The sequence below is a fragment of the Fistularia commersonii genome, chromosome 26 (assembly GCF_037954325.1).
Source record: "Fistularia commersonii isolate RoL2024-O1a breed Wild chromosome 26, RoL_Fcom_v1.0, whole genome shotgun sequence".
In the NCBI taxonomy this organism is placed as follows: Eukaryota; Metazoa; Chordata; class Actinopteri; order Syngnathiformes; family Fistulariidae; genus Fistularia; species Fistularia commersonii.
This window is the reverse complement of record NC_141309.1, coordinates 13,358,433-13,378,115: the sequence shown is the minus strand read 5'-3', so window position 1 is coordinate 13,378,115 and position 19,683 is coordinate 13,358,433. Positions and strand designations below refer to the sequence as shown.

At 39.5% G+C, this 19,683-nt stretch overlaps 1 protein-coding gene across 13 annotated transcripts in view; it reads left to right on the top strand.

Moving 5' to 3' along the window:
* Positions 1-19,683, top strand: part of rimbp2b (RIMS binding protein 2b) — a 96,152-nt gene that overhangs the window by 63,409 nt on the left and 13,060 nt on the right. For 10 of the 13 annotated variants that reach the window (XR_015108779.1, XM_086173445.1, XM_086173444.1 and 7 more), the window contains 14 exons: positions 836-958; positions 2,265-2,369; positions 4,059-4,109; positions 4,474-4,494; positions 6,511-6,715; positions 7,713-7,861; positions 10,511-10,528; positions 10,686-10,765; positions 12,182-12,291; positions 12,373-13,248; positions 16,285-16,436; positions 17,484-18,143; positions 18,581-18,730; positions 19,010-19,171. Coding sequence is in view for 12 of the 13 variants with exons in the window: in XM_086173445.1 (XP_086029571.1) it covers positions 836-958; positions 2,265-2,369; positions 4,059-4,109; positions 4,474-4,494; positions 6,511-6,715; positions 7,713-7,861; positions 10,511-10,528; positions 10,686-10,765; positions 12,182-12,291; positions 12,373-13,248; positions 16,285-16,436; positions 17,484-18,143; positions 18,581-18,730; positions 19,010-19,171 (2,862 nt within the window). In the remaining variant the exon portion in view is untranslated. Of the gene's footprint in view, positions 1-835; positions 959-1,191; positions 1,926-2,264; positions 2,370-4,058; positions 4,110-4,473; positions 4,495-6,510; positions 6,716-7,712; positions 7,862-10,510; positions 10,529-10,685; positions 10,766-12,181; positions 12,292-12,372; positions 13,249-16,284; positions 16,437-17,483; positions 18,144-18,580; positions 18,731-19,009; positions 19,172-19,683 lie in introns of those variants that run through there. The other 3 variants (XM_086173446.1, XM_086173437.1, XM_086173440.1) reach the window with 2 other exon arrangements.

The window sequence follows — 19,683 nt, the reverse complement described above, 5'->3', positions numbered from 1 at the left end:
CTACAGTGAAAGGGCTGATAAATCATCATTGGAAAGCATTACCAATAATCAAGCATAATGAAAAATACAAGGGCAACGAAGTTACAAAATTCAACAAGAGAAAAGGAATTGAGCTGATGTCCACATTTTCCTCTAGTGTAAGGAGAACACTTGACTGGCATTGGGGGGGATGTGTATGCTGGTTATTCCGTGTTGAGAGGTTTAGTAAATTGTAGCCAGAGGGACATACTGTATAAAAGGACAGCATGTAGCTCTTTTACTTAGTTTGTTCTGGTCTCCTTCACTTCATTTCAGATTTCCAGGGGGTGATGACTACAGACCAAATAATGTTGTGGGGACAGAATATCTGAACAACCAAATTGAATAATGTGGCATGAGACTGAAAATACAAACAAACAGCGTGCTACTTGCCAAACCACTGCTGAACTACAGCAAATGCAATCACTGCTTAGTGAAAATGCCAAGAGCGTTGTTCATCTTTTAGAGTAGATAAACTTGCCAGTCATCCAACCTACTTTTGCAAAAACAGTCATCTTATGTTTGCATATATAACTCAGGTTGATGCTTAACAAAGTTTTGCATTAAGTTCATAAAAAAAATCACAGAGGTAAGGTTTTGGCATGATTCACTGATGCCAAAGTCATGTATAGCTGAGCTGGAGGCAACAAAACACCAATCCATTCAGGGTGACGACAGCCTGTACTGCTGATCACGTGACCTTCAGAAATGCTAAACATGCCACAAAATCATAAAGCTGGCACTCTGCGGTTATTGTGGTCTGAGACATTGCAGCTTCACCCTGAAACATCTCCTCAAAAGTGTTTGTTCTGAACAGGTGAAGTCTGAGTATGTCCAGCTCAAAGATACCCTTGGTGCTGTGACGCAGGAGAGAGATTTAGCCCTGTGGGAGAAGAACCAGCTCCAAGGCAAACTGGAGAACCTAGAGCAGGTGCTCAAGGTGAGAAAGCAAGGCATGCCCCTCCCCCCCGTCACATTTATTTAAACTAGAACATCTATCCTTTGGTCCTTGCTCTGGTGCTACTACAGAGCCTGGGCTTTATCTAGAACCCCTCTCCTTACTGTGCTACACTGCCTCCATCTGGCTTTCTTCCATTATCCTGTCTAATGTCCCTGACATGTCTGTTGCCTTCCAGTGTCGTATTGGGAAGTCTGACCAGGAGCTCTGAAAGAGTAGAGGCTTGGAACAATCTACCCCTCCCCATTCCATCCCTGTTCCCCATTCTCATGTATTCCCCACTCTCCTTGTCCCATAGCCTCCCTCCTCACCCACCCCCCTCTGCTAGAATTATAAGGTATCAATGTGATGCCCATGTGTTAGGAAGCATTCCTATTTTCTCCTGTGGTGAAAGCTTTCTGTCTACCTCGATGGCTTTCCCTTTATCCATGGGCTGCATACCAGACATGAATGGTCACGAGGCTATAGGACCATTGCACAGTGGAATGTGATTTTTGCATGAGGCAGGACAAAGAGTTTGGCTTTATGACACCTGGAGGGGGAAGATGAAACAACAGGAGAGCCTGGATCACACCCTGTGATAATAATGTCACCTACAAATGTGATGACATTACCAACCCTTGAAATTAATTTGTACTTGCATGAAAATGTCATTTACGTTTTTCACCTTACAGTCCCACAAATATTCACTTTTAGTCAGAGAAGTTATCCGGTTCAATGACAGGCATTATGAAGATTCTATACAGTCTGCTGTTTTATGTGTTTGCTTTTGTTATGATTGACCGTGACAAGTGAGCATGTTATGGAGTTTGCTCACCCTTTTCATGTAACTTAAAAACCTGTGCTGACCATACAATGAAAGCATCACTGAGGACCGCTTTTCAAACCATCCTGGTTTTCAACAGGTGTCGTGTTACCTAAAGAGGGCAGCAAACCAGACTTCGGACTGGTATAGTGTTTCTCATCCATAAGCACTTCAGAGCATAATTTGATTTCAGCCCTGCCATGAATCATTGGACATAAACTGTTGTCACCTGGCATTTGTTGTGGCTTACTTTATGTCACTTCTGTCTTAAGGATTTAAAGCTCAGTCCTCTGTTAGGCAGCCTCTGTGTTTGTATGCACATTTAATACGTGTTTTCTCTAAATGTATGGAGTTGGCACAGGGGATGCATTTTTTTGTTGCCTCATCACCGTTGGATTTTAGTTCCACTAACTGCAGCCCTTTTTATGCTCCCCCTACAATTCTCCCTACCTGGCTCTCCAACCTTGCATTCCCTGGGGACAGCATATGCGTGAGGCTGCGGAGCGGAGGCAGCAACTAGAATTGGAGCATGAGCAGGCCTTGGCTGTACTCAATGCAAAGCAGCAGGAGATTGACCTTCTTCAGAAGGTATGGGCACGAAAATAATATACACTCAACAGCACTGAAACCTTTAGCATTCTCACTTGGGAAGCCTGATCCTGTGCCACGGATCAACGAGGTTATTATTGACTGGTTTTGCAATCCAATAATGGTGAATGTAGAAGATTGAAAGAAAGGAAGACAGGCTTCCTTGGCTTTCTCTTCGAACTGGATCTGACAGTAATGTCAAAGCAAGTGTACCAACGGCTGAGGTTGCTGATAGTGTGAAGTTGATTGGAATAGTCACCAATGCTTTTTTCTTTAAACAGTGTGTGTACCCCAGTGATGCTGCAATGTTGCTTCACAGTCGGCCTCTTTCAGGCACGTCTTCGCATTTTCTTCCATTAGAAGAAGCTCATTGCTGCATTATCTTTCTATGACACTTTGCATCCTCCCAAATGAATTGCCTGTGAAGAAGATTTACGGAATAGTGAAATTCACAGATGCTTTCATATTCATCTGGAATGCTTGTTTTCCTACATGGATGTAAATAGTTTCCAAAAATGTATCCACAGTTTGTTAATGATGGTGGATTAAGATCATTTTAATGTTTTACCATTTTTTTTCAATGAGATTTTTTTCATCAGTTTGTTCGTATGAACCAAAAGACAGCAAAAACCCTTTATTTTCAGAAAGAAGTTTTCAGTAACAATTCAAAATACACCTCAGAAACTCTGCGCTACAATTGTGCTGTACTCGCAACAAGTATAATAAGTTATAAAATTAATCATAATACATTTTAAAAAGTGCTTATAGGTCCGTCTTGCAATGTACTAACAGGTTTAGTCTAAGTAAGAGACATTATAACTTCAAGATTGAACGTAGAATATATTACAACTCTGGCCAAAACACCTGGGGCAAATTGACCCTTTTGTCTTATCTTAACAAGGTGCTTGATCAATTTGAAGGTGGGGAAAAAAACTGTAATATACTCTGAGGTTAATCACGTCATGTCTCCCCACTTCCTCTCCAGAGCTATCATACTGTTCCACATTTTTTTCGTCAGCATGGTGGACTTACCTCTTATTTCCAGAGAACACTGTTCTCTTTTCCTAATGAGACAGAAGCCGGTGTATTAAACTCCACAAAAATATTCCCTGGCCTGAAACTATCCAGGTCATTCTGTCTTCCGCAAAGAATCCTGGCGATGTCATGAGGACCTTAGAGAATTCTGGCAGCAGCTGTTAAGTTAATGTTGTAAATGTGTAAATTCCAAGAGGCACACAAGTATCTCGAGGCTGATAGAGATCGAAGGGTTGGACTTATAATTTTGAAAGCCTCAGCCAGTTGTTATTTCAGGTAAGTTTACTGACTTAGTATATTTATGATTATAATGAATGACCTTTCATGCATGCAAATACTTCTTAGGTTTTGGACGAGTTGTTGTTTGGATAATAATAAGGATGAAAAATAATGTCAAGTATGTTCAAAAACCATACTACTGAATTTTGTGCTATTTTGAAATGGTTTGCGATAGAAATGCATCATGTATCGTGAGTTTTGAGAATTGGAAATAGCAACGGTGTGGGTGTGGCTTTCTTTTCATTTCAACCGCATCGGCAGTATTGGGAAATTCATCCTTCATTGATGCAAAAACAATTTGTTGCTGTTTAAAACAGAAAGTATTCTGCAAAAGTAATAGAAACTGAACTGGAGCCCTGCACCTGTGTTTCCCAGGCTCAGGTTGAGGCTAAAAAGGAACATGAGGGCGCTGTCCATCTGTTAGAGGTGAGCCTATGGACTCTGGTGGGTTGAGGTGGGGGAATAGGGCTGTTTACTTCCAAAGACTCTTTCCATACAATCATGCCACAGTGTCCTTGTTTAGAATTGCTCATGGCCTACCGCTCTTACTAAAAAAAAAGTAATTCCTCACACAACATTGTTCAACTAATTTGGTAATTACACAGTTAAGAGGTACGATGTTGAATAGCTTATTGCTTATTATTATTTATTAATACGTCTGAAAGCACTGACTGCAGCAAAGTGATTTGTGCGTGTGAAAGTAAATAGCCAATTAAAGATGTGTAATTGTGTCTGTTTCTTTTCTACATCTCTTTTCGCCGTATTGGTGTATGTGTACATGCGTGTACAGAACCACTTGGACAGCATGCAGGTATTTCAGAATTGTTTGTATTTATGCTCTTATATTTCTACACCTCATCCAATGTAGCCAATAGTATTTAAAGTACCCTCTTGGCAAGAGTAAGATGATTTAACCCTGCAATGCAACAAAAAGGTATAGTCAATTAGAACCAAGTATTATTTTCAAGATGATAATAGTCATACCATTATCTTGCTATTCATTGGACACTTGGGAAAAAGTTGAAAATCAGATTATTTGCATACCACCTATAATTTCACTTGCTTTGAATGGTTTTAAATGGATCCTGAATGCAGCTCTTAATCAATCCTAATTTTTCATTATGTCGTTTCAGCTAGTTGTAATACCAATAAAAGATTAGTAAATGAACAAATGAATCACTCAACAAACAAAGTCTTAATTATGGATTCAGATGCTTTCCAGGGACATTTTGTAGGTGCTTTTTAGTTAATGTTGTAGTAAATTATTGTTGTTTTGTCAGTATTTTTAAGGACATTTTCTGCAGATGTGTATAAATCTTCTCCTAAATGTCCAATTGATTTCTTGATTGCTTTCGATAACTGAGATGCTCCGGTAGTTTTGTCTGTTTAATCCAACACAGTATCCCTATAAATAATGTACAGTATATCACCCCCGCTTACACATACATTTGCAAAAGGTACCAGGTAATGTGAAGTGTACATAAATGAAAAAGTCAGCTGATGGATAACTTTCATTTTTGGTTTTAGGCCCTTACATCCACATCTTTCCCGAGGTGTCACTACCCACTCAGCGCCGGTTGTTTTTGAGTGTCTGGAACATGACTGGCAGTAAAAACCTGTCATGTCTTTTAAGTGATCATAAAGAAAAATTCAGCCTCTCTCACTTAACAATTGATGAAAAAGATTTCACTAGTAATGTGAACTTTCAGAATATGCAAGAACTTTAATTAAAGATGACTGCCTGTGGCTTCTCTGAGCAACTTGAAAAGCCTGTGAATTTAATCTTGCAAGACCAAACACATTTCAGTGTTCACATATAAGCAACTAAAATCTTTAAAACGGGACAAACGAATGCATAAAATGTATTTTGGCATGGAAATTGCTGCCATTTTCTTTCACCTTTTTGTCTATTGCATGCATGTATTACATTAAAGCCTTTTCATTAATTCAAAAAGCTTTACAATGTTGATAATGATTATGTAAAGATCAATTTTCTGCATATTGCCCTGAATGAGTGATCCTGCAGTCACTTTGCCGAGAGCAGTAAATGTGTCTTAATGGAATTGCATGTTCCGCAATCTAGCATGTGTTTTATGTGTGTCATCTAGCATCTAGCATCACACAATACAGTACTGTGCTGTTATGATAATTTCAGATGGCAATTGCAGGGAGGACTCTTCTGCTTAGTAGCATGTTTATGTGAAGCTCTGAACCGTTGATGAATAACAGGACGGAAGCACAGATATCATATAGTAGCAGCTGTGGATAACTGTAAAATTCCATGGCAACCACAGTGACCTCAAGCTCAAATTTTCACCTTTAGTTTGGGAAGTTTGACATAGCATTTTGTTATTGAAAAAGCACCTGGAATTCCCATGAAATCTGCCCAATGACATCTCTGATGTCAGTTTAACTTTCACCATGAATATTCCATTGTGTGCTTTGGATATGCATACTATATTGTAAAAAGTGCCTTTTCATGTTCTGTGATATTAGTTTTAGCATAAGTTCTGCATGTTTTTATGTGCACTGCTCGCTCCATAAAGAGTCATTCCAGGGCATTGTTCTACGTGATGGCTTATCCACAACCTGCAGAAAATGTAATTCCATGTTTTTTTTTGTGTAGATGGTAGACGTATAGTTTCCTGTACATTCCTATTGTCTGAATATGTGAACTCTTATTTACTTTTGTGTAGCATGTGCGTCCTTTGATTCTCTTTTTTTCCCTCCTGTTGTGTTTTTATTTGTCCCCGTCTTTCCCCGTCTTGACTGTTTGTCTCTGTGTCCCACACCTCTCTCTGTAACTCTCCTTCCTAACTGTCACTAGGCCAAGGTCCGTGAGCTGGAGGAGAAATGCCGGACTCAGAGTGAACAGTTCAACCTCCTGTCGAAAGAGCTGGAGAAATTCCGGCTCCAGGCAGGGAAGTTTGACATCCTCAGTACTGAACCCTTAACTGTGTGTGAGTCTCCTGGGTCACCCAACAAATCTTTGTCCCAGCTCCTTAATGGCCTTGCTGCACCCATAGGAAAAGGTTTGGGCATTTTCTCTCAGATATTTTGAAAATTTACTGTAGATAATGGTTTTGTATGCAAATGAAATACAGAGATTTGGGAGACACTTGTGATTCAGAGTGCATAGAAGTAATTTTAAAATGCTTAAAAATAAAGGAGAGCATGAAGGACAGTCACCAGTTCTATTTCAGAATTGTGCAATAAACTGCACTGTGATTTTAGGTCTGCTGGCACTAAAGGCAGGTTTCTGTGTCAATTACCTACATTCAAAACATCATAGCTGTAACTACAGTGGCAGGGCCTTGGACTAAATGGAGTAAACCTGGAGTACTAATGAAGGAATTAAAAGCAATGAGAAACAGTTGTTCACTTGCCAGAATTGTCCTTTTTTGTTTGTTTTTCTTGTTTTTGCAAATAATTTAATGTTTCCACAAGCACAGTAAAGTTTATCATTTAGCCATTGTTATCATAGTACTTAGAAATAACTAGACAATGACAAATACATCAATATTATCAGTCTAATGAAATAAAAGGGGTATTTGATTTCACATTATTTATCGGCTATATCTTCAGAATGTTCCCAAAATGTTTACTATTGCTGGCATTGAGTGAGTAGAGAAAATGGTCAAATTCATTCAAAAGTCAAATATTTCTATAGTGTATGTTGAATCAAATCAAGCGCATTATGGCTTCAGTTTGCAATTTCATTTTTAAAAACATTTTTTTCCCGTAACACCTCTTTTTAATAGCATGTGATGAGCTATAGATATGGAATATGTAGAGAGATTTGATTTTTTTTACAGGTTTTGAAGTCATTTTCATTGACCTGAATTTGAATATCAAGTAACAGTTCTCTCTCTCTTTCTCTCTCTCTCTGAACTGAATACGTTTTCTAATTGACTTGATCCCTTAACTTACATAATGCAATTCTTTTAAAAAGTAATTTTTATTTGTCTCATATAAGTTCTGATAAATCCTGATTTGAGGTGTTGACGACAAGCTTTGTTTGATCCGCAGACAATGAAGCTCCCACAACCAGATCTTTGATATCTGAGTACATTCAGCCGCTCCAGACCAGCGGAGACAAGCCGGAACTCCTCTCCGTCAAGCCAACATTCCTTACTCGGAGTCGAGCCAGCAGCTCAGCCAGGGTGTTCCTCTCTGAGGTACTTGATAGTCTATATTGGTATTTGATATGGCTCTTCCTGCACTGCCTTTAGTTACTGTACATTTTTTGCAAAACATCTCTGTTGATTGTAGCACAGCTTTGGTTTCTTATTGGATATTGGACTGTCAATGACCAAAGTGACAAAATAACTGTAAGGTACCAAACTGAATTCCATGAAAAACTTTTCAAAAGCGATAGGATTTCTTTGTTTTTGTCAACTACAGTATAATTAAAAAAGGTTAGAACATGTGATTAGTGACTTGGATGCTCTGCAATGTAAACATGAAGCTGTAGTAGTCTTGTTGAAATCTTCTTGTGGAAACTGGACTTGAATTTCACCTGAAGATGTTTCACCCCTCATCTGAGAGGCTTGTTTAGTTCTAATGACTTGTGGGGAATTTTCAAATACAACTGCCAGGGTTTTGGGCCAGTCTAGATTATGGTGGCTTATTATGTAAATGTAAGAGTTGATCGGCCAAAACTAGGTCTAAAGGAATTGTTATGCTAATGGGGGTGTCGTTCATCGGGACAAAAGAGCAATTTTTGTGGTATCACGTGGATTGGAATGTGAAAAGGTAAAGCTAAACAAATGAGTGAAACCTGTTAGATCACATGAACTGAGGCTCATGTGGACGTTACCGGGTACTGGTTTGACAAGAAGATTTTGACAAGAATTCACCATGACCTGGATAGCTAAGACATATAACTCCAGCAGCTTAGTGTAAACACAGGCGAGTGTTCATTAAGCTTCTTAACCACTTTAGATTACGATAAAAAACAATACACAGCAAAAGCAGAATAATTTGTATTGTTTATCATCACATTTGGGCTTTGACTTCTGCCTAACAGCTATATCAGTAACCTGATAGTGAAACTGAATGTAGTGTTCCTGCACTACTTGGATGACCCAGCCTGTGGCGAGGACAGGCAGTATGATGCAGCACTACAGCGCCCACAGCCACTCATGACGTTTATGGTGTGAACACACAGTCCCTAACGCAGTGGAATCAAATGGAAATTGAGTTTTAGATTTTAACTTGATTGACTCCCTAGGCTCTGATCATGCATGCGCATACCCATCAGAGGATTTGACCTCATTGTGTATTACTCTCCCGTTTCCCTTCCTTTTCTTCTTTTCATTTGGCATTCATTTGTTTGTTTTTTATGTTTATTTTATACAGTCAAATATATTTCGTTCATGCCATCAACATTCTTTTTCCAACAAATGCATTCCTTTTCTCAGACAGATGACATCTTTGTGATTTGAAACATTGACGAAGCTAAATACCAAAAAAATGCAAACAGCTGTTTTTGTTCCATTGTTGTTACATTGTGGATTTAATATTGGTTTAATGAAACTGTCAGGTGAAAAAAAACAAATTGCATCAAGTGGTCTTGCAGGTTTTGGAAATTAGATCTCTGCAATTATATTATCTCTACTATGTAATTAATATCTAAATTGACTATCCTCTGCTTTTATAAAAATAGATAATGCATATGAATCATATATCTGTGAATTCACATTAAGGTTAGAATCTGCTCCTTTAATTTGAGGAGGGCAACAATTCAAACTTCTGTTCTGGTAGAAATGCATCATTCAAGGGTTTATGTTATTTAAATAGTTTGCTATTTTTATGAGGTCACATCAAGTTTCTACTTCACTATTTTGTAGTGTTTTCACTTTTTTTTGACTGATTATACAGAAGGAATTATGTTCTGTTCTCAGTGTGGTGCTCCGTCAGACTCCAAGGGCTCTTCCTTTCACGTTAAAGGCAGAGAGAGACACTCAAAACCCAAATCATCTCTTTCTCTGATGTTCGTATGAAAGTGCCAATGGATGAACAATGTAATCAGTGAGAGGGCCAAACAATCAGTGTAGCCGCACACAGCATCCCGAATGACCACACTGCAGTCAAAATCAGAAGATTCTGGAGGGACAAATAGATCCACCTCAAAACAAAACAACTACTTCTGTATTAAATTTAATCAGTGATTAAATTCAATTCTTCATTGGACTCTTTACAGATACATACACCATCAAAAATTTCACAATGTGTGTAATTCAGACAGGGTCTTTTTAGCAACTGTCTCAGCTGTGTTGCCCCTTTACAGTTGTTAGCTCAGTTAATGCAAGGATATTTGGAATAATCGAGACAGTCCATATCAAAGAAGGAAATAAATGCAATTTTCCTCAAATTCATTTCACTAGGAATAATGCCAGAGATTGTATCAAAAAGAATTGATTGAGCTGGTGAATGTTTCACATTCATGTTTTTATGGTAAACAGTCAAGGGGAAAAAATGTCTATTCATTTTAATCATCATGATGTGCTTTGGGTGAACAAAAGAAAATCCAAGAGCATGATTTTATCTGGACAAGCTAAATATTTTAGATTCACCATTGCTTGAAAATACTTTGAATGTCCTCAATGTAGCATGCTGAAATTAATCACTCGTTCTTTGAGTGCGTACATGTGTGTGTGTGTGTGTGTGTGTGTGTGTGTGTCTGTGTGTCTGTGTGTGTAAGAGAGAGAGCGTATTGACAGTGTGGGTTATAATGTTAATTGGTAAATGTGAATCATAAATGTCAATTGTTTTACCTGTGGATTTAAAGTGAAGCCTTATTTTTCCTCTTTTTTCATTTTTAGGACGCATGGAGTAAAAGGGTATGTCAAGCATTTTGTATTGTTTTAGATAAACACACAGAGTAATTTAATTACCTCTTCCTCTTCCTCTATGAAGAACGTCCCCCTAAATGAGTTAAAAAAGAACATGACAATTTTAAGGAAAAAGGGCGGTGTATCATGTTTTTTTCTCATGTAGATGGACAAGGACTTCAGTTCGACAACCAGGTCTAAACCAAAGTTCACAGGGAAGGTCCGGCTCTGCATTGCTCGATACAGGTATATGTCTATAAAGGTGACATTATGTCATTCATGTAGTAACCCTATTTCTTCAGCCAATCACTGTCAATGCAGCCTCAGGATTTAAACCAGGGGTCCCCAAACTTTTTCCTGCAAGGGCCAAATAACTTTTGTTTGTAGCAAAAAGTCTGACGATTGCAGAGGTGTCTAAACATAAACATTTGTTGTTTTCCAGAAAGCTACGCATAACCAAAAATCAACCCCTTCTGGGGATCTTGACAGAAAAAAAAAAATCAGAAAATAAATAATAACATTATTCATGAAATAAATAACACCATGCATGAAATAAATAATAACCAAATGACCCTTTTCAAGTTTTTTTCTTGTAGACACTTTCTTGCAGCTCTCTCTTATCAAATTCACTGTGACAACCAGAAAGCAAGCAGGCTATGAAACCCAACTGATACCAATACCTACCAAGTTAAATACACCTACGAGGTTAAATACCCTGTATTCTGAATCTATTTTTCTCTTACCTAATCTTTTCGCCATTATTCCGTGTCATTTGACAGGGGTGTGTCCAGGATTTTTTTTTTTTGAGGGAGGGGTTTCAGATCAGGCACACACTGCAGAAGGGTGGAATAGAATGTTACGTTCTATGCATGTACAAGTCACGATTACGTGGCCAGAATTAAGAAAAAATCATAATGCATCTCTGGTATTGTTCAGGGGCCGGGGAGAATGTGGCGGCAAGCCGTAGTTTTGAGACCACTGATTTAAACCAATGCACGAAGGAAGTGCAAACGGGAGCTTATTGCCAAAAATAAAGAAACCTTAAAACAAACAATTTGAAAGGTCTGCATTGCTCGACAAAGGCATATGTCTATATAATAGACATTATATTATTCATGTAGTTCCCCCATTTATTCAGCAAATCATTGTAAGTGCAGTCACAGCATTTAAACCAATGCACAAAGGAAGTGCTAACAGGAGCCTTTTGCCTAAATAAAAAAACATTAAAACAACAATTTGAGTGTCTTCAGAATGAGTGATCGATGAGAAGGGGTCCAAAACTTTCTATTGAATGAACTGACTGCAATCTGTAGACAGTGAGCTGAGCTTATGTGCTTTCTCTCTTGGACCGGAATGCTGGGGTCTTAAGGATGATTCAGTGTTTCTATCTGTAAAGAAAATGACCTGTCAGCACAAAAAATAATTGGAATCCTCAGAGCAAAAATATGTGAAACAGAGCCAGAGCTTTCTACCCACATGCATCTACTCCTCAAATTTGCGAGACCAAAACAAAATTACAAACAAATGTAACATTTTAAAGCCACACTCAGCAAATCCTTGATATACAGAGTATTAGGGCTGCAGTTTTTGAAATGAATAGTAAAAGTGCCTTTTTCCTTTGAAAACATTAAATTGACTATTTCTAGTATTTCTATGCTGCAGCTACAATCCCTACGATGGGCCTAATGAGCATCCAGAGGCAGAGCTTCCCCTGGTGGCGGGAAAGTACCTCTACGTCTATGGGATAATGGATGAGGATGGCTTTTATGAAGGTCTGACATTCCCGATATTCCCCATATTCATCCCTTGCTTGAAATATGACCATGTCAACGAGTCTTCCTTCTGTTTTCCAGGAGAGCTACTTGATGGTCAGAGGGGGCTTGTCCCCTCCAATTTTTTGGATTTTGTCCAAGATGAGGATACACCCTCAGTCCAACACAAGGAGACAGTAGCTAAAGATCCTGGGTGCCTCAACAGTCACAGTAGCCTGGGGTCTCATAGACTGGGGGTCAACAGGGGGATTGGGACAGGTATAAGCAGTCTGCTGTCTGATAGTAAACAGGATTGTATCAGCACCAGCAGCTTGGGCATGGACCTCCTGGGCTCCTCCAGCAATGGAACAGGAACCCTGGATGTCAGTATTGATGAAGTCGGTGAAGACATTGTGCCTTATCCCCGCCGAATCAACCTGATTAAACAACTGGCCAAGAGTGTCATAATTGGCTGGGATCCTCCTATGGTCCCCCCAGGTTGGGGCTCCATAAATGGCTACAATGTGTTGGTGGATAAGGAGGTACGCATGAGTGTCCCCTACGGGGGCAGGACAAAGTCTCTCATTGAGAAGCTCAATCTCGCCACCAACACTTATCGAATCTCAGTGCAGAGCATCACTGACCGGGGTCCATCGGACGAGCTTCGGTGCACTTTGCTCGTAGGAAAGGACGTGGTGGTTGCACCTTACTACCTGCGGGTGGACAGCATCACACAGGTGTCTGCTGAGCTCTCATGGATGCCCAGCAACAGCAACTACAGTCACACCATCTTCCTCAATGGGGCAGAGTATGACATGATCAAGGCTGGAGGCTACAAGTATAAGTTCTTCAACCTGAAGTCCATGACTGTTTACAAGGTGAAGGTGGTGGCGCAGCCACATCAGGTTCCTTGGCAGCTTCCAGTGGATCAGAGGGAGAAGAGAGAAATCTCTGTGGAGTTCTGCACTCAGCCTGCAGGTCTTCTTTTTAATCACACACTTCTATCAGCACTCATTTTACAGCCTCATATTACAATGAAGTCTGTTTTTTTGAAGGAGGGTGATATCAGTTAACAGAAGCATTGATATAGTCAGTCAGGGGGTTCAAAGTTTGATTGAAAAAATAATTGAAAAAAGGCAATGATATATATAAAATGCCTGCCGTCAACAATTTTTACAAAATATTTAAAAAAAGCAACCATATAAAAAGACAAGAGCAAAAGAGTTTTTCTATAACACCACTGAATAAACATTCAAGGAATTATTTTTCATTTTATTCTCAGCAGATTGGTGAAAAGGTGTTAAATGAAGTACGTGAAATTAAATAACCGTCTGAAAAGAAGAAAATCACCTTCAAAGTGAGGAAATGATATGTCATTTAAGAAATACCATAAACAGCCCACATTTACCCATGTAAAGATATATCAAAATGAAAATTTGTAAAGAACTTATAAGTTTGATTAACATGCCCTGTCCCCAACCCTGAAGGAAATTAGAGGATGTTTGATGTCTGCACGTGTGCTTCTCTCTAACGTGACAGCAGGTTCTGTGGGGTGGGATAGTACTCCTGTTGAGCCTCAAAGTCATCTGATATTCCACAAGGAAATGCCATCTGATGATTTGCATCCCACACAGCAATCCATTTATATTCCTATCCGTACACTGACGAAAAGTTACAACAATGTTCATATTCACTGAGTCTTTTAAATTTCCTTAAGCCTATGAATGGTGTTAACATGAAAACATGATCAAAACAGGAAAAGTGAAAAGTTGCATTCACATTCACTAGATTGAAAATAGTCAATAGTGGAAACAAAGAGTCAATCAGCCAAATAAGTGTAAAAGTGAATGTAGATCTCTGCGATTTCTTTCGCCCATGGGACTTATTAACGCTCTGGGGTTGCAAGCACTCTCATGATTCTGCTGCTACTGTGAAATCTTTTACAGTGAGAATACCATGAGTCACTCTTAATCTTCAGTTCGGACTGTGGAGTTTGTCAGATAAATATACCGTATTTGAGATATGTTATATTGCTGCTTTCTATGTGACAGAGAGCTCAAGGAGATAATAGGTAGGAAAGAAGGGATGTATTTCAAGAGTAAATTATTTGAGCATTTTACTAGTGAATGCTAATCGGGGGATTTCCGAGTATAACAAGCAAAAATATATTTTTCATGGCGGATTGGCATTTGAGGGTAATAGTTTTTCAAATTGTACACTGGTAGGATGATTGTTGCTTGATACATAACACACAATGGCATTAGAGTGTGAAAAGGCAAGAAATACAGGGGGGAATAGGAGAGCAGAGGAATGAGTCTGAAGTTTTAATTGACAGTTTTTTGGCACCCGATGAGCCTACATGCTGAGAGTTCATGAAATGATCCATCTATTGAACATGTTAATTAGTGAATTCTGAAATAGTCTTGGTTTCTGCAGAGGATGACTGTCAAAAAGAAGGACAGTGGCTTTAGGCACTATTTTAGGTGTTCACACTCAGAATGGCTTCATTAAACAAGACACAGATACACAACTGAATTCTCTGCCCTTAATTCAGCGTCTGCTGAATTTTACCCAGAAGTAGCAAACATCATATTTGGTTCTCAATGAAATGTGACATATATGCCAAGAGTGGTTTAATAATGATGGGTGGAAATTGAATCACCAAACGGCTGTTGCCTCTGTTCCATCCGTGTTTTGTCTTTTGAAAGCCAGGTTAGAGATGGGAGTATGATTACATTGGTGGATATTATTATACATAGAGTTTCTGCTGACAAACTCTGGCCATTGTTTGTCACTGCAGAGATGTGAGTTGATATATTGTGCAGCATGGAGCCAAAACTAAAAGATTTCACAAACAACTCTTTTTCATACCTTCTAGAATTCAACCAATACTGACCTGGCAATAGAATGTTGATTGCCATTATGTTTGTTGCCAGATCCTTTTGTACTTTGCCTTTTCAACCAAACCCCCCATTCAAAAATCAAGGGTTTACACTTGTAGCAGACTTCCTGTAAAAGAGTAATTTCAGCGGTTGATATTACATTCATCTTCTTACTGTGTCATCTTATATAGCAGCCGATAAAATGGAAACACTTTCACCTCAATATTCTAAATATAGGTATGTTTTCTGACATATTGTGTTCAATACATTTTGATAAACATTGTTCAAGGTCGAAAACAACTACCATGAGGCAAATGTGTGTAAATGTACAATTGGCAGATGAATATATGGGGTGTGTCACCCACCAGCTATCCAGTAATTCATTCAGGATCACAGCATGAAGCAATGTCTACGTCGTTTTTTTTTTTTGCAGTTAAACAAACTGGTATAAATGTGCCCCTGACTGACAAGCATTGTTATCGGATCACCTTTACAGCAATTATCCAAAATCTCTGAAACAATGTGCCATATGGGAACATTTCTTGGTTTCTCGAGTCCACTATCACAATAAAGAAAATACCATGCAGAGAAAATATATCTGAAAACATCACTTTGGCATGCACTTATCAGAATATACACTGCAATTTGATACTTTGTAGTTAAACAACTAATTGCTCAAATATTTTCAAAGTAAAATGAAACATGTCAATTTCCATTACTACCTTATTTAAGCAAACCTTAAGAGAACCCTTTTTGATGTGCTTCCACTGCTATATCTTGGACCAAAATAAATTGAAATAGGGATTATTTTTCCCGAACTGGTTCTTCTGAATTCACATTGAGAAAGGTTCTCTTAACGGTCACTACGACTGTTGAACTTTTAATGTGGAAACTTGACTTCTTCAAGACAGACTTTGTGATCCTGTCATTTAACGCAGCATGACCATGTCCTAGTTGCATAGCACAATGAAAAGATTAATGAATGAGCATGACCAGTACAATATTTTCTGATCATATCAGCAAATTTGGTTCAGCAACAGTTAAAATGTTAATCTTATTCTCTTATCGTGTTATCGTGTGTGTATGTGTGTGCATGTGTGTGTGTGCGTGCGTGCGTGTGTGTACTCCCCAGGGCCCCCCCTCCCTCCCCAGGAGGTGCAGGTCCAGTGTGGTCAGACACCCGGAATTCTGCAGGTCAGATGGAAGCCACCGCCTCTGACTTCTGCCGGAACCTCAAATGGAGCCAGTGTTATTGGCTATGCTGTGTGCACAAAGGGACAAAAGGTACCAATTTCCAAACTGGTCATTCTTTATTTTTCTTACAATAAAAACAGATCATGCCATTCGTGACAGTAGTTCTTGCTCAGTAAAACTCTGCCTCCATCTCCTGGACAAAATTAAAAAGGGTTCATCAGAATTCTACAAACATGCTGAGGAACTGAATTCATATGAATAAATTCACTCAAAGGTTTTGAACGCAGAAATTAATTTTTTTTGCAGTTCATATTTCTACAACTATCTCATTTCACCTCTCTGAGAGGTAGATAAAGGCAGGAGGGAAATGTAATATATTTTATTGAGTTGCCCTTGATGTAGGCCTTTAAAAGTACATTTCTAAAAAATTAGTCCTCACATTTCAAAAGTGATTCAACAATTGATTAACAGTCAACACTTACCCACAATCATTGTTTTAGGCCAATCACTGAAAGATTAGCTCAGATGAGCTTGAAATTAGTTGCTTCCACTATTCTCTTACTGTCATTGTAGAACATACTACAACTCCATTCATGTTCCTTGCTTCAGGATGCAGCTCTTTTAGTGCCGCCACAGAATTCAGTTGAGCGTTACGAGCTCTATGTAGTGACATCATTAGAGGCACATCTCCTTAATGTCAGATTTGACAACCTGAGGAACGAAAGTATTATGCTAATACAATATTAGCTGTCACTTGCTTGTTGATGATGAAATTATTTCTTTTCATCTCCAGATTTTCCCATTGAACTATCCAGTCTGACTGTAGTTTCCATTGAAAATCTTATGAATGTGATCGCAGCATTTCAAAATATAAATAAAAGGGGAGCCTTCTCTCAATGAGTGTTCCCCGAAAATAACATTTAAAAAGGGGAGTATTACTCAGAACAGTATTAGAAAGTATCTGTTACAGCTCCGGGGATATAACCTTCTGACAGTTTTTAAAGTTTTTTTTTTTTTTTTTTTACATGAAATAAACAGATCTTAGAATTCCAAAGAATGCATGTCGATGAAAGCAGGCTTCGTTGGTAAATGCTTCTTTTTCATAAGGAGTCAATTGTGTTCTCATTCTGAATGCAGATTGCTGAGGTCTTGTACCCAACAGCAGACTATGTCACAGTGGAATTAAACAGGATTCAGTGTCTTGAGGCCAGAGAAGTCATAGTACGGACGTTATCAACACAAGGCGAGTCCCAAGACTCACCAATTGCAATCATCCCACATAATCTCTTGGGTTCCCCACGTCTTTCCCATCGAACCATCCCACATATGCCTCAACAACAGGCTCCTCCTGCCCACTCGCAAACCCATCCTCCTTACCCATCAACATACCCACCAAATCACCCTCAACCCCAGGTGCAACCTCTCTCTCGAGCACAGCCTCACACATTACCCCATGCACAGCAGCCCACGCAGCCCATACATCCTCCCCCTCCTCATCCCCATCCTCATTTTCAGCATCAGCCTTTGTCCAAGTCCAAACCACTCATAAGTGCCAGAGACCCAGAAACCAAAGAGCATGAGGTGGGCCTACGTTCAGGTCAGCCTTGGGAGCGCTCCCCCTCCCCACTGCCCCCGAGTCTTCGTGGACCCAACCTGGAGCCACCACACTTCCCGCCACGACGATCACCCTCCCCTCAACGGATCCTGCCACAGCCTCAGGGAGTACCTATCCCCAACACGATCGCCAAGGCCATGGCCAGAGAAGCTGCCCAGAGGGTATTCGCAGAGGGCAACAGGGTATGTGAGGACTTCGGAAACAATATTCCAGTCAACCGTTCATTGTGTGCAGAGGTTAGAACTCCTCTCTCACAGCAAGAAGGTTAATGGTTCAATTCCTGGTCCAACAAAATGATATAGGATAATTGGACATAAATTTGTCCATAGGTTGAATGAGAAAGCACTGTCTCTGTATGTGGCCCTGTTAAGGGTTTAGTGACAGATCATAAGTCAGCCGGTCCCTAGTCTCACTGTGAACCTGTGTGCAGGATAAGTGCTATATAGAATGAATGAATGAATAAACCATGGATTTTGGTTTCCAGGTTATGACTGTAGACCTCTTTTCTGAAAGTTGTGGGGATGTGGTTGTGTAAATTGTCCAAATGTTCAATGCAGTACACTTTGAGGTGACTTCTCACCAAATAATTTGGATGTTACAACACTATTTCTTTTGCAAGGTTGAAAAGAGGAATATCTTCAGTGAGCGTGGTAACAGTCTGCATCCGCTCAATTCTGATGAGGAGGAGGATGGTTATGACTCCCCCCATACAAAGAGGAGAGGAGCCTCAGTGGATGAATTCCTCCGGGGCTCAGAATTAGGCAGACAGGTACTCTACAGAAACACAGCAAGCTGTCCTATCAGATGCTGTGATATTGAGCATATATGTATGTAATCTCAGTATGTAAGAATATTTTGTATGCTATTTACAGATTTATTAACTTTCCACATTTCAGCTCAAATCTTAATCAGTTTGTTTCTTGCATTACCTCATAAAACTGTCATTAAACAACACAAAAAGTATTCACAAGTGAGAAGGTAGCCTAAAGTGAATGTATTAATGAGAGGTCATACTCCACTGCTGTTATCTATCCCTCGTTTCTCTCAGCATCATCATCCCCACTACACCCACAGTGAAGAGTATCAGACAGAGAGCAGCCGGGGTTCTGATCTGTCCGACATCATGGAGGAGGATGAGGAAGATCTTTACTCCGAGATGCAACTGGAGGAGGGTCGCAGGCGCAGTATCAACTCCCACAACACTCTAAAGGTACCTACCGTATGCCTTCAGTCCTGCAGTTGAAAAGAGGGGGTGGGTTGATGGTGGAGACAGGCAGACTAGACGGAGAATGGCAGGGGCATGTCATCTGGACAGGTTTTTGTTCTCTCTTCCAAGCTCAATAACCATGCCCATTGTGGCTTTGTTCGCTGAGCTCCCTCAAATAACCCTCCTTTTCCCTTAACCCTCCCAGCACTGCTTAATTCATTGAACGCTGAGCTCATGGGAATGGCTATGTAAACATATTTGTGCAGCACGTGAGAAGGGAAGAACGCAAACTAAAAGAGCGATTGCATTTTGACGTTCCTAATGTGTTAAAAGCAAAAATGTTAAAAGTTCAAAATGAAAAATGCTGTGTCAAAAGGTCATGGCATATTAAGTTCACATGGGAATCTCATTTAAGTGATCACTTAAATGGACATATCCACTTTTGTTCATGTCTTTCATGTTCAAATGCTTAATTTTCTAGTTCCAATGTAAATGTAAACAGTGTCAGTACATGA